The sequence below is a fragment of the Poecilia reticulata genome, linkage group LG22 (genome assembly GCF_000633615.1).
Source record: "Poecilia reticulata strain Guanapo linkage group LG22, Guppy_female_1.0+MT, whole genome shotgun sequence".
NCBI lineage: Eukaryota > Metazoa > Chordata > Actinopteri > Cyprinodontiformes > Poeciliidae > Poecilia > Poecilia reticulata.
Genome location: NC_024352.1, coordinates 10,817,733 through 10,843,247, shown reverse-complemented (window position 1 = coordinate 10,843,247; position 25,515 = coordinate 10,817,733). Strand labels below are relative to the sequence as shown.

Here is a 25,515-nt window from a genome sequence, read left to right as displayed (position 1 = left end):
TATCCTGGTATTAGGGCTTATAATGCCATGAAGTCTTTGGTTCAAAGATCCTTTTGAAGATAAAAAGACAAGAGTCGCTGCTTCTACAGAAACTACCCTTGGCTGAATCCAGTGATTTGTTCTGCCAAAGTCTGCAAATGGTGAGACATAATTTATAAGATGAGCCATCATTACATCAAATGTTTTTTTATTTTATTTTGCTCTGATGGTCAACGGGTCAGCTAATTAGCCTTTTTCTTGTAGCTATTTTCTACTTTATAGAAATCAACACACCACACAACATACATTAACTCGAATGTACGTTCTTGAAGAGTTGCCAAGAGAAATACATTTCTGTGATGTAATATTTACACCATGAGGAAACAGGAAGACATGGATTATAAGTAAAAGTTGAAAAAGTAACTATATAGGAAAAAAATGCATCATTTACATATTTGAACTGTAAGAGTTGTCATTAAGTGTGGGCTTGATGGATTTATTAAAAACAATTACTTGCTATGGGATTTTCTTTCTTGCCATGAATAAACTAACTCAAATTAAGGTTGTATTATTTTATCATTTTAAATATACTACTGCAATAAAAGATTGATCTATTTCAATGCATTTAACACATTTTTGCCAATAAAGGTAATGTATCCTTAAAAAAAATAAATTAAAAAATTTAAAAGAACCATGCTTATAACCATACAATGCACCTTTCTGATTAATTTCTTAAAACTGATATTCAAGTTATAAAACATTTTTCCGAGTTTTGATGCCATGTGCACAATTGATAAAACATCTAATATTGTATTCGTTTAATCCTAAACCATAACATTTGTTTTGACGTCAAATACGTGGCTTCATCATACACAGTTTATTTCTCACAGGAACTTATTAGGACGCAGCTGACTTTTGGTTGTATTATCAGAGTAAAGGGAGTGAATACACATCATCTCAAAATGATGCACTAATTTGTGTTGGTTTATCCATTTTGATTTAAATTAAAACTAGGATAAAAATACTTTGCTGTTTATACGATTCCAACAATACATGTTTGTGAAGCAACACCAACCTGCTCTAGAATCGTAACGTATCATTGCAGAGTTCATATTGCAGTGTAGCAAACCCAAACATCAGTTCTTCCTGTAGGTCGCTGAAACATATTGATCCAGTCTGGATCTTTTCTCCTGATCAGCTCAAAATGACTCGTCATCCTCAAGCAAAAAAAAATAAAAAATAAAAAAATCACTCGCTTGCACGTGTTCCTTATTTTGTATTTATTTTTTCAGAACAATAAAAATAGTTTACCAAACAAACACTTCTTCATTCTCTCCTTTTTGACTTCTATTTACAGCAGAAGAAAAAAAAAATCAAAAAAAAAAACAACGGGAACAAAAGCAACAACCGGTCGTGTCCATTTCATCTCTTCATGGCTCCGTTTGCACCCAGATCCTCTCAGCCTCTCTCCCTCGGCAGGCTTCTCAAGGAGCTCCAGGGCCTATTGCTGTGTCTGTGACGAGGTATACCGGCTCTTTAAGAAAAAGGTGACGCTTTATTTTAAGCAGATATTTATATTTTTAGCTTCTTGTTTAGAGATGCGAGCACTTTACCTGTTAGTATTTGCAACATTTAGCAGGTTAGGACACACGTCTTTCACTTAGTGGAGTGACTTTGGAAGATAAGACACACTGACCCCATGTTCAAACGGAAACGTTACATAACTGTTATACGGGAAGACAAGATAACAGACACGTTTCAGAAGCATGTTTTTGTCCAGCAGAGATTAAAAGGTAAAAAAAACTAAAAAAAAAAGTTGGGTGAAGAAAGGGGGGTCCCTGAGGGAAGTGAGGAGAGATGATTTGAATGCACAAACAAGTCCTAACAGACGTACAGGAATAACGGAGTAGCGATGCTGAATTATCACACACACACACACACACCTCTGCAACAGTATGTGCAACCTTTGGACCTAACAGCTTCATGATACAGTACAGGAAGCACCTTTTAAATGTCAGAAAGAAATCAGGACCCTCACAAACCACGAATGTAGTTTCCCCTCTCATTTAGGGTGTGAACATTTTCAGCCAAAAGGACTTTTTTCTATTTAAGCTTTACATATGAAACGCATAGAAGTTCAAAGAAAATCAGCAAACAAGTAAAGCTTGTTATTGCAGGTGTGGCATCCGACTGCTGCCTCCCAGGATCCTTTGCAGGTGTTTATTAAAAATGAGAAGAAAAAAAAAAGGAAAAGAAAATCGAGGTGCGGGTGTCGCGGTCTCTCCTCGTCAGCTGAATACAATCACTGATCTGAGCTAAGAAGCTGAACAATCACCAGGAAACAAAAAGATGCCTGAGTAGCTGTGAGTATTGTGCACCTGATCAGACAGAGGTATCAGTACAGACAGACAGAAATGAAGAAAAACTTAGTACAGCAGAGAAAGCATGCAAAACAGTGAGAAGGACTGCTGTGATTTGTTAAAGATCAACTTCAGAAACAGACTAAATCAGGAAAAGAAAAACTGTCAAAGTAAGATAGTTACGGAGTTCAGAGGTCTGCATGTAATAGAGGTGAAGGTGAGCACCGGCTCTATGGCTGCAGGTCAGCGAAGGGGTCAGATGGGGGTCACTGGTCCGATCAGGTTGGAGGAGTCATGGCTATCAAAGCTGGCTTTCAGTGCAGAGCGGCAGGCTAGCACAGTGTTCAGGATGATGGCGTCTTCTTGTATCAGGGCAGACACATGGTCACAGAGCAGGAGGGTCAGGCGGGTCAGCCCCATGGGCCGGTCAGGTACAACCCATCCAAAGGCCTGGCCTTTAGTGTTCCCATAGTTCAGACAGGAGCTCCCAGCACAGTGCAGATAGGAGAAAATGAGGCCGGATGCTCACATTTCAAATGTTTCAAAGGCGTTCCATACATAATATCAGGGGAGCAGTTGCTTGAATTAAGCCTCGCTGCTCATGGAAGGCAGCTTCAGTCGCGTGTTCTGAGCCCAGATCAGGACAGACGAGGAGGCTCAATAGTTTGAGGGTTAAATCCTCTTCTTCACTGGTCATCCCCTGGTCCCTGGGCAACATGGCAATGTGCTCACTGCTCCTGCATCATAGACAATCGTAGTTAGAGAAAAACGGGGAACACAGTGCATTTGTCATGTTAAAACCACAAACTTCAACTTATGACAGACTAACAAAAAGTGGTTATGCAATTGTTAATTGCAAGTAACAATTTACATGTTTTTACTTTTTTTTTTTTTTACACAAATGCAAGTGTGAAATTCCACACCATTTACTCTGATACCCTTAAATAAAATGCAGTGTGCCTTCATAAATGACCAAAATCAGCATAAACACATCTGTTGCGTGAAAGCCTCTGATGTTTGTTAGAGAATACCTCACAAGGCCTTTTTCAGTCCATCTTTGTAAAACAGAAAAGAGTAAGGCCCGACCACAAAACCCACCAAAACATGGCCGTCCAGCTAACCTGACTGGCTGAGCTAGCAGCCCTCACAGCAGGACAGATGCTAGTTCTGCACTCCAAGCAGCTGACCTTTAAGAAAGAGTAGCAACAATGCCAAAACCATAAGAGGTCCTGCAAACTTCCATCTCATAACATGAGATGAAAAACTAAGACACATCACCCCAAAAAAAGAAACATGGCAGTGGTAGCATCATGCTGCAAGGATGCATTTCTTCAGAAGTGGCAAGGAAGCTTGTTAAAGTATTGACAAGGTGACCATTTGATGTTTGGTGACACCTGAAGGACCTGTACTTTAATTAGGGTTATCTTACTCAAAAGAGGAGAAATATGAAAGCACAACAGTTTTCAGATTATATGTGAAAAGGATGCTTTATGAAAAATATGCTTCATCATAATTTCCCTTCCACATCATTATGTGTATGCATTTTGCACATAAAAAACAATCTAATAAAATACATGGAAGGTTGTGGTTAAAACACAAAACTCGGAAGCATAAATAATTTTGAAGGCCTTGCAGGTAAACAAGGTTAAAGGTCAGTAATCATGCAGGAAAGTTAACTTGTTAATATGTCTGATTATTTGATTACTACTTGGCTTACCTTTCATTTTTTATGTCCCTTTCCGTGAAAATAATAAAAAAAAGACTTTCATATTCCAATATTTCCAGTGGCTTGTAATTTTCCTTAGTTCCTTCACTTTCACACATTCAACCCAGAGTGAGTGTAGAAGAAGACGCCTTCAAAGTCCCAGAAGATCTTCGATTGCAAGTATCGTCCTCAAAGAAAATCGATCACCAACCAAACTCATCACTTTAAAAAATTCACCGTCTCTAATTTCTCCAGTGTTTGCATTTGTTCATAGCTTTTTGCTTCTTCTACCAACGTTGAGAAGGGAAGAATTTTTTTAAAAGCACACCAAGAGCATCTTCTGTTTTACACAGGTTTTTTTTTTTTTTTTAGGAAACATTGATAGTTTGTTGCATTAAAGGTACGTTTATACCCTATATTAATATATATAAAAAATGTCTCCATAAATTATTCAACAATGTTCAGTAGATAAAATACCACTTGCATTTCTGTCCGGAAACTCTCACTTTGTGCTTTCTGAAAACAAAACCAAGAACAAAAATTTGAAAAAGAAGCAGCTGATTTTTGCCGGAGGGTAATCCATATATATATTTGAAAAAAAGTGTCAGTTGAAATCTAACAAGTCTATCTGTGGCGGCTGGATATCCCGTTGCTATTTGCGGCGGCCGGTTCTTCAAGGTCGTCGTCCTCAAAACCGTGAAAGGTGGAGGTGTCGCTCTCTGAGGTGGTGCCAAAAAGCTCCTCGGCTGCTGCGAATGTGCCGTCTTCCTTCTCCTCCCCACCACCAGCTGGGATGGATGCAGAGCAGAGGGGGGCAACTTAGACCATGAGAAAGTTACCTACGTAAACCATTCTGAGCATTTTGAAGTTGATGTAGGCGATTACTTTGTGCATAGGAGCAAGTTAACTCACTTGTGCATTGGCAGGCTGCGCAGGGAGACCCAGATTTACCCGTTTTCCTGTTTGCACCATGGCATTTATTACAGTAGTTGTTGGGAATGGTGGTTCCACCAGAAACCTTTGAACCTTGAAAAGATTTCAGGATAGAGTTCAACTCGAAGCAAGTTAGTTTTTTTTTTTAAAGACTCATCCAAATGTGATCCTATTTGATGTATTGTAAGGCATTTTATTTATATCGCGCATTGCAGCTCAAAGTGCTTTACATAAATAAGAAGGAAATACAAACAATACAAACCAAAAGAAAGACAAAAGTATAAAACTACATATTGTTTAATAAGAATAAGTAGTCCCTATAAACTAGTAGGTGAATCTCTGAATTCTTGTTCTGATAAAACTAGATGTTGGTTCTCCAGGTTTGATTCTATTAGTAAGTATGAAACTAAATGTTGCTTCTGGTTGTTCTGGGCTGAGTTCTAGATTTGGACAATATAAAGCTACATGTTGGTTCGCCATGTTTGATTCTTGTATCACAACAGTATCCTATAACTTTATATGTATAACTTTATACATTTCAAAAACAAAAACACTGCTGTGTACTTTATGTGGTTGGTCAGAATTCATAAGTCATCATTATAAGATGGAAAGTCATATCTTAATGCCATAATTACAATATAAAGTCAGATTTTTCTTCCATTGCCTCAGTTATGAAAGTTTTTTTTTAATCTTCAGATTCATTAATTATGAGAGTAAAAGTTTCATGAGATATTTTATTCTTTAAAAGAAAAAACAATCTCTATTGACATAATTTTAATAAAGAATTCATAATTTACACTTTTGCTGTCCTGAGTCTCAGAGTCAATTTTGTTAGTGATAATTATGTCACAAGTCTGTTATTAGATGCAAATTAAAATTTTTACTTTCAAAGTCATTTATATTAAAACAACCTTTATTAAAGACAAAGTTCCAGCTCTGTCTTTTAATGACATAATTATGAGATACAAGGACATTTTAATGTCAAAGCCATTTTTAAGAGATCCAGTCATATTGATAAGACACAAATCTGACATGACTTATGACACAGAAACAAAGATCCAGGGTCATAATTTTGAAAAACAAGCTTAATATTTTGACTTTCAATCATATACTTCACAACTACAGAGTTATAAGTTTCACTTCGCATCTCTAAGTTGTGACCTAAAAATCTCAAAACTATGACTATAAAAGTAAGAATTTAAAAAATAGATGTTCATACATCACCAAATGTAAACCACTAGTAAACGAGTGGTTTACTAGTGGTACTAGAAAACCACTAGTACTTTACTACCAACACATTTCCCAAAGGCTGACATTTCAGAGCTTAAGTTTGGGGGTCTTACGTTTATGCCGGACAGTCTGTGGCGCAGTGGGGGAACGGGACGCCACCGTGCTTCTCTCCCCGGTTCTGTCCTCCTCTGCCAGGTGGGAATGAGTGTAGTGGTAACTGAGTCCTGTGCGGTTTCTGTATCGCTTTGTACAGACTGCAAAAAAAACAGAGCGCACTGAGCTCAAAGTCTTGTTCATCTTATAAAAACAGCTCATTTTTATTGCGTCTGCAAGTTAGACAATATACTGCAGAACACACAGGAGCAATATTACTAAAATAGTTTTTGTGTTACAACAGGGGAAAAGTAGCATCTGAAAGCATGGAAGAAATTGCTGTAATAGAACTGTCTTCAAAATATTTGGGAGGAAATAAAGATTAAGCTGAGGGAGCTTAAAGATACAAGGAAAGACAGAAGGATGCAGAAAAAAATGAAATGACAGAGAGAATGACACAAGGTAATATAGGAAGAAGCAAGAAAGGAAGGAGGGAAGGAAGGAAGCAATTAGGCCAGGGTTCCAGTATTGGATAAAGCTTAAGAACGCATCACAGGAATGCATCTAAAAGCTGCCAAACAGTGGCTCTGGAGGTCTGGAACTGGAAACCCCTGATGATGACAATGAAGTAGAAAATAAAACCTGGAAATGCCAATATTCTCCTATACATATTTTTCTTTTCCACAAAAATCCAAACCTGGAAAATTTTTCCAGACTGTGTAAAGACCCTGCTCAATGCTCCACACAGCCAGAGAAGCCCTGCTCACTTTGACGGTTTTTATTGCATATCATTTAAAAATACTTTACGGCTTTTACACTTTCTGAACACCTTAGTACACCTTAATACTGGTACTCAGTCCATAATACTTCCAAGCTTTGGAAAACTAAGATAACAAACAACAGTGCTTCAACACAATTTAAAAAAGCTAAAAGAAGTCAACAAAACAAAAAAAAACAAAAACAGTACCTGAGGTCAAAGTCTTTGAATTTTGCTTTTGTTTGTATCTGTCTGAAACAAAAGAAAATGACAGAACAAACAGAATGAAAATTGGTTATACAAGCAGACACACTGCAGTAAAATCCAACACTCTCTTGCTTGGATTTTCCACATGCAACTTGAATATGCAGGGACACCTGAGGTGATCATGACAGAGGACGCCTGGTTTCAGCTTAAGCGAACCAGCTGGATGTGACTGCATTAAGACTGGGACTTCATGATCTGTGTTTGTTTTTAAACTGCCTTTTGTTTTGAGTTTTTTCAAAAAAGAACAATAGATTTTCTGCAAAATACTCAGTCAATATGCAACAGCAAGCACGTTATGTGCACAAAGAGTACTTTGAATGAACAAGTATTTATTTTTGCATATGTTATTTTCTGAAAATCATGACTTTTTTCTCCGCTTACTGTCACAGACATATGGCTTATCATCATCCAGATCCGTCCTCCTGCGGCCTGAACCCCGGCCCTGAGCAGAAGAAACAATAAAGTTGCTATTGATGACTCCAACATACACATTCAACCTTCGGGCAATTGCACAGATTTAAATATCATTACAGAAGAAAACTGCCACTTCAGTAGATGATTGCAGAGCGCCCTCCAGCTACTTACTCTTCCCTTTCCTCGATGTCTCCGCTTGGGAGTGTCCACCTCGTAGTCATCGTCGTCATTGAAAGCGTCTTCTGCTGCATCTGCTTCCAGAACCCTCTGAAACAGAAAGACAGAGAGATCTGAATGGAGCTGTAAATATCTGAAGCAAAATTTGATATTTTAAATCAGCCAACAACCTTTTATTTTAACTTTAGTTTTAAATGGAGAGAGCAGCTTAACAGATTCCTGTTTCCTGTAAACAAGCCTGTTTCCACATGCTGCTGGTGGAATGTGTGATATCGAGATAAGTTTAGGTTTACCAAAGTCTTCACTGATAAAATAAAGGATAAAAAAACAAAACAAAAAAAAAAGCACTGAAGCTTTCCATTTTCTCTGTATCTGACCCCAACATTTTATGTCAACTGCTCGTCACCCAGATACATTTACTAACCAGCTGTGAGGCAGTCTGCTTTAGTTGCTTTTGTTTTGCAAACATTTAGGTTACAACGGTGTCTGTCCAACCTGGATCTCTAGCAGGCTCTCCTCATCATGCTTGGAGTTGTTCCTCTTGTCCAGACCTTCTCCTCGCAGAAGAGCCTCCAGTGTGGTGCCCTGGGTGGGCAAAGTGTCTCTGGACATAAGGCCACCATCTGATCGAAGGACAAAAGCAATTTATTAGGAATCATATAAATATCACAAAGGAAAATGATGCAATTCTCTAGCCTTAGACGTTTATCCTCAATAAGGACTGACTGAATCCGCAATTACTGGTTTCACATTGGCATAACACAGATAAACAATAACTAAAAACACAGTATCTAATTCTCCAATTGTAAAACATGGTGGTGGCAGTATCATGCTGCAGGGTTGCTTTCCCAAAAAAGCATCCCTACTTTTGATGAGAAAATACATGGAGCTAAATAAATGGAAAATTTGGAAGAAAGCTGCATAAGACTTGAGAAAAATTTCACAGGATGACCATACTAAACATGGAGTTAAAATGCTGCCAACGTCATATGTTTCCATAATATAGACCTAAATCCAATTGAAAATCTGTGGCAAAACTTGAAGACCGACGTTCAGAGACATTCTCCATCCAGTCTGACTGAGCAGTTTCATGACAAAGAATGAGTAAAAATGTAGTTTATAGATGTAGTAAGCTGGTACAAACAAAACCTGCAGCTGCATTTGCAATAAAAAGGCGATTCTACAAAACACAGACTCTGGGGGAATGAACACAAATGTGTGCCACAATTTCCAGAATTTTATTTGGCATTACAAACTTTAAAACCATGTATTATTTTCCAAGTACTTTGTATTTTTCTAACAAATTAGGATACACTGAAGCTTCAGCTTTAACATAATAAAATGTGCAAACATTAAAAGGGTTGTGAATATTTTGCAAGGTATTTCCTCCTACAGTGTGTTTATAAACAAATATCGTAGGAGGCGAGCAGGTTCTGTAAAGCAAACAAAAGTGACAGGCAGACAGATCTTAGTCACACAAACTCTTCCCAAAAGAGAGCTGCATGATCTTTCAGTTGGTTTATGAAGAGTAGCCACTTCAAAAGCCCAAGCCCCCCCCCCACTATCTAGCTTTCCATCAGCCCTTCATTTTACAACTACACACAATAGAGAGACTTTTTGCTGAATATTAAGACATAAAAAAACGGCAGACTGCAGGGGTATGAGGAAGACAAAAGGTAGGAGTAAGGAAAGCAGATACCACGTGGCAGCAGCCCCTCACCATTGTGTCTGCACACGTTGACTTTCAACTCTCCGCGACGAGACAACCGCCAACACCCCCCCAACCACCTCCACCCTCGCTCGTTCTCTCCCTCCCTCCGTCTAAACCCAAGGGAGCTGGGGGGCTAAAAATAGAGCTGGCAGCAGCCTGCAGCAGGGAGCTGATTCTGCATGCAGCCCCAGTCTCTTTAGCACACCATCAGTTAGATAGCGACACAGACGCTGGCTGCTGCCCTGTGCCGGCCACCTCTGGCCGGGTGCGCTACGTGCTCCGCGGACGAGACGCCAGGTTCAATCAGGCTTCGTTTCACCTCTGCCGGGCTCCTGCAGACGGCACGTATGCAAGTCATTGTTGTTGGAGAGGGGAAGGGACAGTTGATGGTGGTGAAGCCTAAGCCAGAGCGGGTGCAGAGGAAAACAATAGACAACAATGGGGTGTTTTTAGGAAACAAAGACTCAGCTCATGAGTTATTGCAGGATTTTGCTATTCTACTCCAAGATGGCCCCCCCCCTCATTTTTCAAACTTTCCAAAAATTGGGTTGGGTCTTAGGGATTTCTGCTAGCACATGATAATGTTACATGTTTTGACAGAAACTGTTGAAAAGATAAAAGAAAGATGAGTTTGCATGAAAATCCCTCACATCCCCCCGAGATTTGGGAAACAGAATGGAGCGGCTGCAGGAGCTCAGCAACACTAGTCACAACACGGAGCCCGTCGTCGACTAACGCTGTGACAAAAGCCTCAAAAACAGAACAACAAAACCAATCAGCAAGGGAGCTGGAGAGTAGAAAAATGTAGAGGACAGCTGGAATGTGTTGAGTGAGTCGTTTCAAGTGGCAGCCACTGAAGGCCAAACTCCATTCCCTAACATTTATTAAATACTGTCTACTGTGGCCGGTCTCTGTCTCTACGCTCCCAGCAGTGGTAAATCTAATTACGTGTTCTACTTCTCACAAAACAAGTTTACCAGCCGTGGAGGACACAGCCACATTTCATTTATCTTCTGGAAAGAAGCAAAAATATCTGCCATCCTGCTCTGTGCGCTGAGAGAGAGTCATTCGCTTATGGTGAGATCATTTCAGATCAGCACCAGTGATTTAGAAGCTGGTAGGAGGCGGAGAGCCAGGCAGGGGGGCGGAGATCGATGGGTGAGTGGGGAGGAGCCTTACCGAGCTGAAGGCCATAGATGCCCAGGCGGGGGTCCGTGGCATTGTGGAGCCGCCTCTTCTTCCTCCAGCAGCGAGCGGGGTATGTGTACATCTGCCCCGCTGCAACACCTGCAAAAGTAGATGCACACAGGCAAGATAGTTTCACCTCTGCAGCTGAAACTCCACACATACAAATGATCTGGTTGTAAATAATTCAAAAAAGGCAGCAGAATAAACTGTAATTTTTAGCTTAACTAGCTGCATCAGGTAGGCCACTCAAAATCAAAATCCAGTCTTTTTCTGTTCACTGTACCTGTGTCAACACTGTTTGGAGTTGAAGATGCTGATGAGGGAAAAACAACTAAATCTGGGTTTTCTACCAAAGTAGTTCCAGTAGTGAACCATTAACTAGCTGATGCTAAAGCTAGCTATTTAGCTGGTTGTTATTGGTTCATTTTCGACATGCAAACAAACCAGCTTGCTAGCACATCATTACATCCCTAAAATCACCTCGCGTAAATATTTGATCCAAATAGTTCTATTCTTTATTCGAAGAAAGTTTAATCTCACAAATCAAAATATTCAACTTGTTATCACTGTAAACAGATGACCTAATATTAATACTTTAACTTACTGATACAGTTTTAGCCGACATTCTATACTTATGAATGCCTCACAAACCCATCAGCTGATCTCCAGCAGGGCTGCCGAAGCAGTTAAACTGGACTTAACTCTAGCTGGTGTTATTAAAAGGTCATGGTCAATTTTATATTTAGGCAAAGCTCATGCATTGACTCTCTTTAAACAGCAGGAAGCAGAAGAACACTTTCATTCCGCTACCAATTCAAATTTTTCTTAGTTTTGTTTAATCTCTTTCCAAGTTCTAAATGACATCATTTTGTTCTTGCAAATTGTTCTCGACACATCATCTGGACAGATTTTTTTTTCTTTAGTGTCCAACAACTATTGCCTGATTGGTACACAAACAAAGGCTGCAGTGGGAGGAACCTATGAGGACTTCCCAGGACTTCTGCACTTGACATCTTATGAAGTATGAAATGCATTTGCCAAATTGAACTTTATTCCCTTTCATGCTACTTAAAGGGAAAAAATAAAATACTCCTAACAAAACCTGTTTATCCTCTGGCCTAGCTAACAGTTGATGCTGTTAGCTTGGCTTATCAAACTAGCGGTTTGATAAACCAACGGTCTGATAAACCAAACTAGAGGCTGCAGTACTGAAAACACAATGAAAGGGTTCTAAGCAAAAACAAGGACCAGTTTAGCAGTGGAACTGGTGGAAATGCATCCAATGCTGACATCTTTAGATTGCAAGGCATGTCTGTGGTTCATCTTGGCTGCCATTTCAAGAGAGACTGAGACTGCAAGGATGAAGATGTTGCAGTAAAGTTGCTCTGTTTTATCTTTTTGAGCTTCTAACCCGTCTGTTATGCAACATGCTGGATTTGGAAATACTGGCAATTTTCTGAAAATCTCAGAGTAAGGATCGACATTCTCTAGGCAATACATGCAGGCTGCTTTTCAACAGGACCAATGCTAACAGTGCTGAAGGCCCTTTAAAATGTCACCTCAGAAATTATGTTTTTTCTTAGTTTTAATGCAACAGTAAAAGTATGCTTTACAGCAACTACTTTCAAATCATTACCTCTGCTTCCATTAAAAATAAAGACAGGAAAGCTAAAAAGAAATATCTTAAATGCAGTTCTCCAGCAGTCACCCCAAGATCACTGTATGGAATATGAATAGAGCAAAGAACTGCTTAAACTGCATTAAGTATTAGCATACTGTATAAGTACAATACATTAATGACCTCTATGCCTGTAATGTATTTGTCAATGCTTGCTTACTGTAGCAGAAAATGTTTTCAAGCACACAAGATGTGCTATTGTTATTAAGAAACTTCAACTAGGTTTTGTTGCCAAAGCAGCAGCTGGAGGCAGATGGAATATTTTCCATAAAATTATTCTGCTTGGAAAATCTGGTTAGACTGCTCACTATATGGGACCTACTGCATGTTTGCAAAAAAAAAAATGTTTGCAAAAAGAAGTCAACACTGTCTTCATTTGTCTGTTTATTATTGTTTATTGCAAGTCATATCACCACTGCAACATTCACCAGCAGTACTGCGTGTTTTCTTGATGTTTACCACAAATTAGTCTCTTAAAACCTGTTTAAAGACTTCTTTCTCTCTTACAAGAAGTCTTTGAACTTCTTGGAAGTAGTTCAAAGACTTCTTACAAGACTTTAATTATAATTTACAATTTAAAAATTCTGTTAGAAGAAAAGAAAAAAAATCAGCCTATATGATCTCCACAGTATGAGGTTGGAGTCAGAAATTGCCTGGACAGATTCTTTAATAAGTACAATTATAATGACAGTCAGTACGGCTGAGATCTGTATATAATGGGCTGTTACTTAGAGAGCAAATGGCAGGTTTCTCCACAGTGAGTCAGGGAGATTATTACGGATCATCAGAAAAAAATTCAGCGTGTAGTCTGCAACAAGTCTCATGCATTTTATTCACTGCTGTGAACAGCAGCCTCCAGAGTATAAAAGTGCAGCCTGACCCAGAACAGGGAGTACATCGCTCTGTGAATTCTGTGCCTCTTTGTGTGTGTGAGTGGGGGGTGTGTGTGTCGTCCTACCAGGGCTTCGGTGGTGGCGCTCCATCCAGATGTAGCAGTTGTTCTGGGCCACGCCAGTCTGAGAGTCCAGGAACGGCAGGCGGACGCTGCGTTCGGCACACAGGCGGGCATTGTAGCTGCGGCACTGCTCAATGGCGTCCTTATAGAACTGGTCGCCCAACCTTCAGCAGGGAACAACAGAGGTAAAGGCCACTGACAGTGTGCTCACATGCAGAACACAAACAAGCAATCACTTTACAAGATAACAGCAATTTCAATGTGTAAGCACATGAGCAAACTGGCATTCTGCTGCAGAGATTGTTTTGGTTATTGTGTGCCGAGTTTCTGTGAAATAAATGTAAGATTTTTAAGACATTTTTAACAACAATTGTGATAAAAAAATTTAAACTAAGTGTAACCCCCATAAACGACGCTGGTCTGTCGGTATGTTTAATGTGTTGTCTTATTAGTTCTTAGGATGTCCTGTAGAGGGCACTAGACCCAAATTTCTCCTGTGTCGGAAAAGAAGAAGAGTAAGGCATAAGGGAGAAGAAAGAAAAATGGCAGACTGCAGACTAAGCACGTTTCAGCAGAAATAGAGAAGTCACTACTGCTGCTGTTATACGAATGAAATCTATAATTTTTAACTGGATGATGTACATTCTGTTACAGGATTTCTCCGGTGAGTCTGTCGTTTTATTTTCAGCTGCTTATTTATGCAGAATGGCTACCTAGCCGGAGCTAATGTTGCTCAGTTTTTCTGAACAAGAAAAACAAACAACCGGAGTATATTGTGTCACTCTGTAAGTAGCATAGTTCTGTGAAATGAGACTGTTTTATGGTGAAGTGATGTTATTAAGTAAGTTCTTTATTACTGAGCGTTTTTTTTGTTTGTTTATTTGAAACGCTAATTTGTTTTTTTAATGAGAATCTCGCTGATTTCCATATACCTGCATGATCGGTTAACACTTAAAAAAAACCAACCTGCATGCAGGTTGGTTTTTTTAATGGCTGACATCTGAACGAGCCCGTGGAGTTCCAGAAGCAGGAGGGCCCCGCCGCCATCTTTGTGACTCGGACTGAAGCCTGGAAAGAGGAGGGACTGTGCGGCTGAAGCTGAATATTTTGCTTGGACAACAGATAAGCTTTTTGAACAAAAAGGGGGGGGCCCCTATACCTCGAATTAGTTTTTTTAATTCCACAAACTATTTGTTCAGGAACATTTTTTCCCAAAAAATTGACTGTGCACATTGACTGAATTGACTGACTGAACTGTATATTGACTGACTAACTGGGAAATGTAATTTTTTTCTCTTGGAAAAGAAGCGGTTGTTGAAATGAGCTTCCTTAAGCTATATCTTAAGAAACCTACCCTTATTTTTCTGAATATTTTGTTTTTTCTAAGGGTGGACAATTTAAGTTTTATTAATCTTCATGAAGGTAATTGGTGTTATCTGAATTATTATTCTTTTGTGGGGAAAGAAAAATAAACTGGAGTTGTTTATTTGCTTATCATCCTCCTGTGTGATCCTAGAACAAAAGTAACTTTACCGCTTTTTTGCTTTATTGCTAATTAAACTAAGTAGTGGTTACATAAGCTTCACGAGAGCCAGCTTAATTCAACTAAAAAGTCATATTGAATTGACCCAACTAAAGCAAGTTAAATACAACTTGGTTAAATTAAGTTTGCCTTTATTTCAAGCTTGGGCATGTGACTCCAGTTCTTTTCAAACTTGTAGGTAACAAGGTTTTAGACCTTCACTTCCTAAACCAACTACAATAAAAGAGCCTTCAGACATGAATATTGTGGTTTGTAGGGAGGCTGAATGTCTGGCTTTAAACTCCTTCTGTTTACTAATCTAGTCCATGGGCTTTGTAGTTGTGTCAAAGGGTGATATTGCCAAAATTCCTTAGCCAAAACCAAGACACATGGGTTAAAAGCAGAGGCTGCACTTCTCCAAAAAAAAAACAAACAAAAAAAACCATAATGGTTTGAAAGGAAACATTCAAAAAAATTACAATACAAAGTTTTTGTAGTAGGAGTGGACACTTAATTTAATATTCAATGTTGTCAATTTAAAGATTCTTAATTGATTCACAATTGATAAAATTAGTTTCTGAACTTAGTTAAGTTCAAAATTATTCATAACCTTCAAATTTGATTTTCAGTCATTTGATATTTGACCAGCTTCTTTTGTTGATCATCTTTTTGGTGATTTTTTTGTTTGTTTTCTTGAAAATTAAGATTCATATTTTATGCATTTCATCCACTTTATTATGAGTTTATTGCAAACCGGATAAAGGCTGTTTAAAATTATTTTAATGAGATACTAGATAAAGTATAGAGTTTTCTCTTGATCCAAGTATGAATTTGAGCTACTGCTGCACACTGACGGTCAGCAGTCAGAAATAAGACCACTACACTACTCCCTGCTATTTAGATACATTTCCTGGGAGCATAAATGACATAAGATGGAAAGTAAAATCTTCCCATGTTAATTTAATAGTGTTATTTATGTATTTATTTAAATCAAAAATAATAGTCCATAAATGTCATTAAGTCATTCATCATCTTTTCCTCTCAGGGTCATGAGGCTGATACAATCTTATAATGGTAATAATCAACATATCAACTGCAGCAGCAAAAAGTGTTTATTTTCCATCTTAAATTTTCAGCAGCATAGGAATTTACAACAACTTATAGAATGACCTATGTGTGAATCACAGTACTGTGAAACCACAATATTTTTTAAATGTAGAATCTCGCTGACATATCAACAAAGACATTTCTGTACACATCTGCTCATACTATTCATCTTCCAGTGTAACATTAGGGAGAAATTATGGACAAACCACCCTCCCCCCCCCAACCCCAACGCTGCTGCTCCCACTGTTAAACACATTACTACCTCCGTGGACTGAGCTATGCTGCTGCTGACTGTGTGAAGCTCATCACCAAAACAAAGACTCTGGGGGTTGATGTGAAGTCACTCCTTTGACCGACAAGCAGCTAAGACTGTCGCAGTTTAGCTCCACTTTTCTTGGTGCCACTGAGATTTTGGCAGTCCCTCAGGGTTTCAGTGTTAATATTCAGAGAGAAATGGGGGGTGGCTATTTCACATTCAAGCCCTCAATCTCTGCCACACGCCTGGTATGGTAATTAGCCTACTTAATTAATCTCAGCAGAATTCCTTGCACAAGGGCAGCTTCTCATTTACACGAGAAAAGATGGGAAAGAGGCAGCAACTCTTGTGACAAGGTGGTTTGTGCACCTTTTAACAGTTTGTTGTTCAATTACAGGACCCAAAAAAGGCAAATCAGAGCAAGTGTTTATTCTGGAATATCCTCCATGTGTTTTCAATTAGCAGGGCGGCCATTTTGAAGTGAAACTAATGAGCTGTAGGTTGTGAGTCATAGTGCAACTCTAAAGCTGAGACGAAGAAGCTGGAAGGGCGACTTTTCTGCGTCCTCCATGCTTTGATCTTGACTAGGAAAACATCCAGCAGAAGGACAGCCACATCACAGATGCTAGACCTTAGAAACTCGAAGCTCTGGAGGAGAAACAAAGCTGTGTGTGTTTGAGTTGCAGGAGAGAGGAAGCAGTCTCAGGTTCGGCAGGAGCACAGGTGAAGGTGAAGAGGCGTAAAGATGAGAGATGAAGAAAAAGTTTTATCCGCTCTGGTATTTTTGTGTATTTTTCTCGCCAGGTCAAGAAAAATACACATGGTACTGCATTCATTTCTCCATATTCTGATCTAATCCAGATATTTAATCTACTTAAACTACGACTAACATTTCTTTCCACATAAAACGTCTTTCTTTTCATTTCACACTTAAAAACAGCTAGTAGAAGTGGCTTGTTATGAGCTCACCGACTTCGTCACAGACTTCAGACAAATATTTGACTCATAAAAATTAACACCACCCAGCTAGCCATAAAATGTCTGAACAATCAAATTTGTACCATGTGTTGCCTAAAAGCAGGGCTCCAATAAGAAAGTCCTGCATTTCACTCTTGTTTACAGCTGGATGTAAATTACACAAGAACAACCAGGGGATGTGAACCTTCTTCCTCCAGAATGGAAATGTAAAAATATAAAAGGCAGCAAAGAGTTTTATAATTTTACAAAAGTAATCTTGTTTTGATTTTGTAAAAAAAAAAAAGTGTCCCCTAAACCTATGTAGTGGTTGTGCAACCCTTTGCACCAACATCCATCATGAAGCATTTGTGATGACTGGCAGAGAGGATTTTACATCACCGTGAAGGAATTCTGTTTAAATATTTAGCTGTGGCCTTGCTGGTGTGTTTTGGATTGCTGATGCATAAACCAACTGCGCTTGAGCTGAAATTCACACATTGATTAATTCTCTTTCGGGATTTTCAGCTAGTGGTTAAAATTACTAGCGACATAAATCAATAGAACAGCTTTTGTCTCACCGTTTTATGGAATATCTTCCCAAAAGTCTTGATAAATATGTTTTTAGAAAACATGAGATGAGCCTTTAGGTAGCTTTTGAGGTAGCCCTGTGTGAAAAAGCCAATGTCCTTTTTTGTAATTACTTTTTCATAAAATCTGATTGATACAAATTAAACAACACATACACAAACAAAAGAATTGATGCTGAGGGTAAACCTATTGCAGTTTTCTGACCGATCATCAATCTTTAAAAAGCCTGATGTACCAATGTAAATTTAGGCCAATACCATTTGAAAAAGTGTGAACGTTGCAAGTTGGTAGCTACACACATGCAGACATGACCCGATGGACTGGTCTGCCAGTTGTTCCCCTCTCACATCAAAGGCCACAGTGGCTGATTTGTAGACCTTTGCATAGGTAGGTATGATTAGTGCAGAAGATTGGCTTCTCATGTATCAGCCAATCGCCTAAAATTGAGGAAACCTTGGCTGATTTATTGTGCAGCCCTAATTAAAACCATGCAGCTGTCTCATAAAATACATGAACTGTCAAAATGTACCATATGTTCCCTAATACCAGAGCGGATAAAACTAACTCGCGTGCTTTACTAACACTAACGTCGGCACACAGCTGCTATCAGACATAAGCTTTGCTGAAGTCTACGTCAAGAAACTTCAGATTGCTCAGGTAATTGGCACAGAGGTTGAGAGAGGTTTGGATGAGTAGCAAAAGGACAGATGGAAAAAGTGGAAGACGGCTGTCTGTGCAATGAGACGTCCTCCATCAGAGGCCTGCCACTTGAAGCAGCAGGTGCACCAGCTAAGGTGAGAGATCTTTCTGACACCTGTAATGAGTGACGAGACCTACATGCCCAATGACACAGGAGATGAAAGAGACCCACACCACCTCCAGACAGCATGTGTCTGTTCTCAGACATTTACGTTTTCGTTCTGCAACTTTTAGGACATTTTCAAACAGCAGCAAAGTTTACAAACCAACAAAACATCAGTTACAGACCAATTCAACTTTCACAAAAGTGCAGACGTGAGTGCCAAGATTACAAAAGTGAAGCAACAAGCTGGACAAATAAAACGCTATGTGCAGCATAAAATTTCAACAAGCCTAAAAGAATAATGGTGCAATCTATTTATACTGAGAAGTTAGGAAAGTCAGAAATGACTAAGTAGCCCTGAATTTAGTACTCAATAAGGTTTTTGCACACATAAAATACAGTGAAAGTCACAGGCAGACAAATTGGGACAAATTCCTACCTTCCAGTCTATTCTAATGTGAAAACTGTGGAAAATAAATGCATACACTTTTAAATAGAAATGGGATTTATAGCTTATTGAAAAAGTTGTTGAAAAGACTGCTTCATTTTTAGGAAACTTATTTTATCTAAGGAAATTTGTGAAAAGAAGCACAGGGTAGGATCGGGTTCTTAAGTGGTGAAACAAATTGTTTACCTAGACTTCAGTGAAAATTTTATGACACATATTACAGCGTGCTTTACAGTTTTTGTCTTAAGAAAATGAATCCAGAAGCTGCACACTCTCTTTGACTTTGGTCATTTTCATTGACGCATTCCCCATGTTCCTGTTAGACTGCTGTGTACTCTGCAGTCAATTGAAGGCAATGTGGGCAGGTCTGCTGAGGTAATGCATATCAAATGAGCACCACACTTGAAATCAGCGGTGCTTTTTCCCTTGAGCCCGTTCTCTGTCTCACCCGGTGTAGTAGCAAAGGAGGAGCTTAAGTGTGCATCTGTGCAAAATGCTGCAAAAAATAAAAAATAAATACAAAAAACTTGCAACTCAATTATTGTTGTTCATGTTAATGTGCCGGTTAACACATTGGTTTCTTTGTAAATGTGAAGGCTGCACTAAATTTTCTATCTGCTTACGGTCTTACACTTTCTAGTCTAAATAAACCTCAGGCTTGTCGACACGTTGTAGACAATACAGTTTATTCTAAGCAGCTTCTTATATTTCTGTACTAGCTCAAAATGTTCAACTAATTTTGACACCTGATTTCTCGGTGAATTTCTAGCGCCGTTTTCTTCTGCATAACTAAGTCCATAATTTAATTTTTAAAAATGTGTTTCAGAAATGCATATTTTGGTCCAGCAGCTTTCAGATTTCACTCTTCAGCTACAACTTCTTGTCTAAATATAGCAACCTCTTGTCAAATGTCATTTTAAGGTATCTAAAACCATCAGTGACACACGCACAGTTGAAACTCCAGGGTTAATCAGAACTAGCACTAACACACTTTGTTTAGCAGTTTAACAACAATTAAATTTAACAAAAAAAAATCCCAATTTTCATAGATTGGTTTACATGAAGTGGCTAAACTGTTAGCATCTGCTACATGTTTGCTTACCTGACACATTTTAAATTGTAAATCTAAAACTATAGCTTTTAAATGACCATTTTGTGTCAAACTTCTCTACTCTTCATTATTTGGAGTCTTATTACCCCTAAACTCGTGCTTGCCTTTTGTCTGGCAGCCAAGTGGTGATGTTAGAAGAACCAGAGAACATGTCCGGAACATGTGCTTTACATCCTCACCGTCTTCCAGCTGAGTGGACAAGGTGAGTGTGGGTAGAATGAGGGTGAGATGGAGTAAAAGCAAATCTTGTGGCCGGTGGGGCCTCCACTATCAGCTTGTTTCTGTCAACGGTTCGCCGTGCCACATGGGTGCATCCGTAATGCGAGCATGTGTCAACACACATTTTGCATATCTGGCACTGCAGCTCCCAGGAAGGATCTGACTTGTGAAAGCTTCAGTGACTACTTTAAAATGTACCCAAGAGAGTCGAGTTGCATATTATAGAAAAAGTGAGAAAATCAAAACTAGCATCTTGCACGTTCTCTTTTATAGAGTTTCCTAAATTTGCAGGTGCACTGCTGCTTCACAGGAAGCCAGAACCGCCACATATCAAGTGAGGGGGAGGGCTTGTACAGAGTGACTGCATCCTGACAACAACCTCTGATTACACCAATCCGAACAGCGCAGTCTGGGTGAGGGCAGGAGCAAAACCAGACAGTACACCTCCACAATCACTCAGCAAATAAACAGCAGGCCTGACTCACTCAAATTCTACTGTCGACGAGGAAGTCTGCAACGGGTCGATGTCATTTCAGGAGAGCTGCGGATGAAAGATTAGTCCAGCCGGTTGAAAGCTCCAGCTGTGGCTCAAATTTTAATGAGCAATTTTACTAATTAAATATCCCAGACTCAATTTTAATCAGCAGATTTTGGAGATTACCAACGTCCTGTTCGCAGACCTCACACAAGTTAGGCTCAAACGCTTCACCAGCCTCATCTTTAGGAAAAAAGTCAAACCAACATTTCATTTCCCCAAAGTGAATCTTCTTAATACAAAAAAGGTCAAACTGTTCCACAGGACCGACACCCAATTAGTGTCAAGTGTGACTAATTATAATCTGACAAACGTGTGAAATGAAGTCAGAAACCCAAGACAGAGGCTAATTATAGCAGATTGAAACACTTCATTAAACACAGCTTATAGCAAGGAGACATTCCACATCAGAATGCTAAAACTGCTCTGAGATGAAAACAGCAGCTCCACTGCAGACACATGAAGAAGTCTGTTGGGATGCTACAGTGAAACAGTCCAGCAACAATAACAAGAAATACTTTTTGATTTAAAAAAAAATAATTCTCATGACAAACACTGCTGATTTGTGTAAAAGCATTTAAGTGGAAACCGTGATTTTTCTGGGTAATTCCCTCGTTGGCAAAACTGAAACATGGCACAGATGGAACGTTTTTTAATTTTTTTTTTTATTTAGCAGTTCTTTCAGGGATAAAGGTGGGTAGTTCTCTCCCTGCAGGCCTCTGTGAGTGTTCTGCAACATTTTAGGAATTACTCTGGGAATTTAAAATGAGCTTTTTTGTAGCTAGGGAGTCAATTACCTCCACATGGAAAACCACATGTAGGAGAAAAGCACGACCAGGCCCAAAACTGTAGACTGATTTCTCTGTAAAGCGGATCAAATTGTTCAAGATGTAAAGACATGGAGATAAAGACATACAGCAGCAAAAGCCAAAATTGGATATAAAGGAAAACATCTGAAACAGACCCTATAGTGCTGCCATATTATTTATGTTTTGCTCATAGTTAGAAATATTTTTTTACTTAATGCATGTGTCCAACCTCCATACTAATAGATTTTTTTACTTTTATTTGATTCTAAAGTGACCAACATTCAACTGCAAGGACTATAAAACAGCCAAGGTTGTATGAAAACATGCAAATTATAGATAGGTAATCGCCCTGGCGATCATAAACATACAATTTTCAGCTTGAATGGGCCATACCGGAAACTTAATAAATAATCCTTTTCCTGGTCAGTGACCCCATCATGTTAATAGTTACCAGGTCAGTAGTTAGAAAAGCTAATTAAAAGGAAATATTGACATTTCTCATGTCTTTTTTTTTTTAAATTCTGGTCATTTGCTAATTTTCCACAAATATAAAAAGCATAAACCAAAAGTATTTGAAAAGATTAAAGGAATGTGTATGTTATCTAATCTATATGCCATTTTAAAGATTTCCTATGCAGTGCAATTTGACAAAGGAACAAAGTTAATACTTTTGTCAGTTTCTAAATATATTCTCTGTAATGAATAGGTTTATTCAGGCTTGAGAGCAGCACAGCAGCAATGTGCAACATTATGGATTTATTTATCAATGAATAACCAGAAAACTAGAAATGCAAAAAGTAACTGTCATGTGACCAGAAGCAGACGATTTTGTTTTCATTCGCTGGTTGAACTTTTCTCTATTAGCAAACACACTATATGCAAGGGCTAAGATATAGTGCTGACAAAAACAGTTTGTGTGTCATTTAATGAAGAACATATTTTAGTATCAGTGAGGTGTATACAAGGAAGTCAATTAAAGTACAGATATGTAAAAACAGGACATATAGGGCACTGAGATCCCTGTGGTTCACTCAGGCTGCAGGAAAGCAAGTCTTCAGCAGATAACAGAAAAGCTCAAATGGTTGAATTTCCCGTTAAAATAAGGACCCCAAATTCTACGTTCTGCTGAGTTTTAGTAATGGTAGCCATGCTAATTGCTAACGTTATCATTCTGATTTTTTCTCCATAAGAATAACCCAAGAGCGAGCAAAAATAGGCTAGTTATTTGACCACTCACATCACGCAACTCAATTTTCCAAGAATACAGGCCGTGTCTGTTCTTGCAACTGAGGTTGCAGAACTCAGCATGGCCTACAACTCAAGAGAATTCATCTGCTTAAAACCTGTGTGGGAAAATCCCACATATAGCACTGATCTCTCTGTCAAAAAGCCTCATGCAGGAAGGCTGTCCAACTGCATTCAATACTTTAAATACAAACAAAGCTGTTGGGTGCCGTCTTAAGCATGTTATCTCCATCAGATTCTGCTGATCAATATATTTCTCCGATCAGACATGACACGATGATGTTAAAGTTCTACGCGCACCTGCAGACTTATATTGCTTTAGTCTGCACCACAATCCCTTTACTGTTCATAGTGGTCACAGGTTTATGACTACCTCCCGAGATGGTTCAAGAGCGCAATATTGGTGGGTCAAATTCAACCCCCGCTTCAATCTGCATCAAGGCCTTTTAGTTGATTGTGAGGTGTAATAAGCTCACAAAGATCACGGACCAAAAAGATCATCTGATAGATGTAGTGGTTTTGGATCAAACAGAAGACGAAGGAATAACTGTCCCCATTTATGCATCAAAGTATAAGTATCTCAAGTATATCTGATCATTATTAAAGTACAAAAAGTGCAACAACACAAAAATTGCTGGTTGATGAGCTCATACACCAAAAATGATGAGAGTTCTTAGTTTTTATGGATTCAGTGAATAGGAAATTAGAAATTCTGTTTGTTTGTTTTTTTGTCCAAATTTGTCTAATTCTGATCTCTGGTTTTATGATTGGTATATCACTACAAATATATACATAGTAAATGTAGTAAAGTGCAAACAGTTAGCATATAAAGGTGAAGACAAAATGCAAGATACAATTTGAGCACAAATTATTTTTCTCTGCAGGGTTTGTGGCTGCTTTGTGGTAAGTTTGGTTCCTCGGTTAGACTGAGGCAACCCAGAAGCCCGTTGCGTGACAACTGGTCCAGGAATCTGCACCTTGATCCTCCACTTCCACTCCACAGAGGCTGCACGGTACCTCTGCGGAGGAGCAGATGGTTCTTCTGCTTCAACCCAGCACTTCCTCCCAGTTGGAGCATCTCTCTGACAGATGGGCCCAGGATCCTGGACCAGGCTAATCTCCAGCACTCCTCCACTTAAAGGCACAGTGGAACTACAGCTCTACCTCCTCAGTCCCCACTGAGACAGGATCATTAGGAGACATCAATAAAGCCAGCCTGACTGCTGCTGTCACGTACAGCTGAACCGATCATGCATTAGAAGCTTTACTAAATTATAATGCAATTTTGCTTTAAAATGACAGGAAGCAGGAGGCTAAGTCGCAGTTATTCCACAGTGTTAACATTAGAGAAACAGTACAACGGAACAAAGGATAAATGGGGGGAAAGATGGGATATTTCCTTGAAATTCAGGGATTAAAATTACTTTTGCACACATTGTTTAATTATTCAATTTCAAACTAAAATTGCTGTCACTTTTTTTGTAAATTCGCATGTCTTGCTTGCAAATACAAAATGCCTCCTCCCTTTCTCGCCCGTCTGACTGCTTGCTTTGCTTTGACCGGGTCTTGACCACGTCTGCGCTCCATGGAGCCAAAGTTGACATGTCGACAATTTCTACAACTATAAGGGACTTTGGAAATGCCAGGAGATATTCCGCTGCTGCCTGTGCCCGAGCCAGCTCGAAGGGAAATCAGCTTTTAATCATTGGCTGCGGCGAATCGGCACGTTGTCGAGTTTTCAAATAAATGTACAGCACAGGAGAGGCGACACTGTGCCTGAAGCGAGCAGGGGAGAAGCCCCCTTCAGTGCTAAGATAATGTCAAGGAGCTGTGTGCTCGTGTTAGAGTCTAAATGTTGAAATTCGGCAAAATAAAAGAACAGCAGAGGGCTACTTTGACATGAAAGAAGTATAGAAAATATATTCGGACAGCTTCGCCTGCCTTACACAGACGACTGGAAATGACGCACACAAACGGAAATCACCAATGTACTGAGTTGGCAGCAAAGTAATTATTCAGAATTTGATAAATGTCTAAATTACTTACGCTTTCAGTGGATTCTGAATGACAGCCGCCATTTTGCTACAATGTAACGCAATATCGGCGTCTTGCAGTTCTGAGGGAAACCTAGGGCAACTGACCAATCGGAACGCGAGGCGAATTCGTGGACCAATCCACGGCAAGCGTGAGCGGATGGGGCGTGGCTTCATAGGGGTAAACTGTCAAAAATATTTTAAAGGGTTTTCCCTTGTATTCATATTGTACACAATTGAATTTCAACACTTTTAAAGAGACCATCACTGTATCCCCGAAAGCTGACTGTGGAATTTTTGGTGTAATAATATAGCACATTTTAAATGGCAATGAATGTTAATATGGGAAAAAAATACTTTCTTTATTAAAATAAGCATAAATCATTTAGCATATTTAATAAGCACACTAAATCTTTTCCCACTCACTATTTCTGTG

General features: G+C 39.1%; 1 protein-coding gene across 2 annotated transcripts; it reads right to left on the bottom strand.

Annotated features, from left to right (window-relative positions):
• Positions 1–1,235: 1,235 nt before the first annotated feature.
• On the bottom strand, positions 1,236–25,172 carry LOC103458509 (zinc finger protein DPF3-like). Of its 2 annotated transcripts, XM_017302493.1 has the most exons (12): positions 25,093–25,172; positions 13,451–13,611; positions 10,806–10,913; positions 8,411–8,538; positions 7,910–8,005; positions 7,706–7,766; positions 7,268–7,309; positions 6,321–6,461; positions 4,957–5,070; positions 4,057–4,832; positions 1,593–3,076; positions 1,236–1,513 (listed from the first exon to the last, which is right to left on the bottom strand). In XM_017302493.1, exons 1-10 carry the CDS (start codon positions 25,122–25,124, stop codon positions 4,669–4,671), a joined length of 1,047 nt encoding a protein of 348 aa, XP_017157982.1. In that variant the 5' UTR covers positions 25,125–25,172; the 3' UTR covers positions 1,236–1,513; positions 1,593–3,076; positions 4,057–4,668. The 2 variants fall into 2 exon arrangements, with proteins under 2 accessions (XP_017157982.1, XP_008397587.1); XM_008399365.1 differs by having other exon boundaries at positions 1,236–3,076.
• Between the last annotated feature and the right edge of the window lie 343 nt (positions 25,173–25,515).

Coding starts and splice junctions, on each gene's coding strand:
- LOC103458509 (XM_008399365.1), bottom strand. CDS start 25,124: ATGGCGGCTGTCATTCAGAATCCACTGAAAGC. Junction 13,612..25,092: donor ATTCAGAATCCACTGAAAGC/GTAAGTAATTTA, acceptor TCCCTGCTGAAG/GTTGGGCGACCAGTTCTATA. Junction 8,006..8,410: donor AGAGCCTGCTAGAGATCCAG/GTTGGACAGACA, acceptor TTTCTGTTTCAG/AGGGTTCTGGAAGCAGATGC.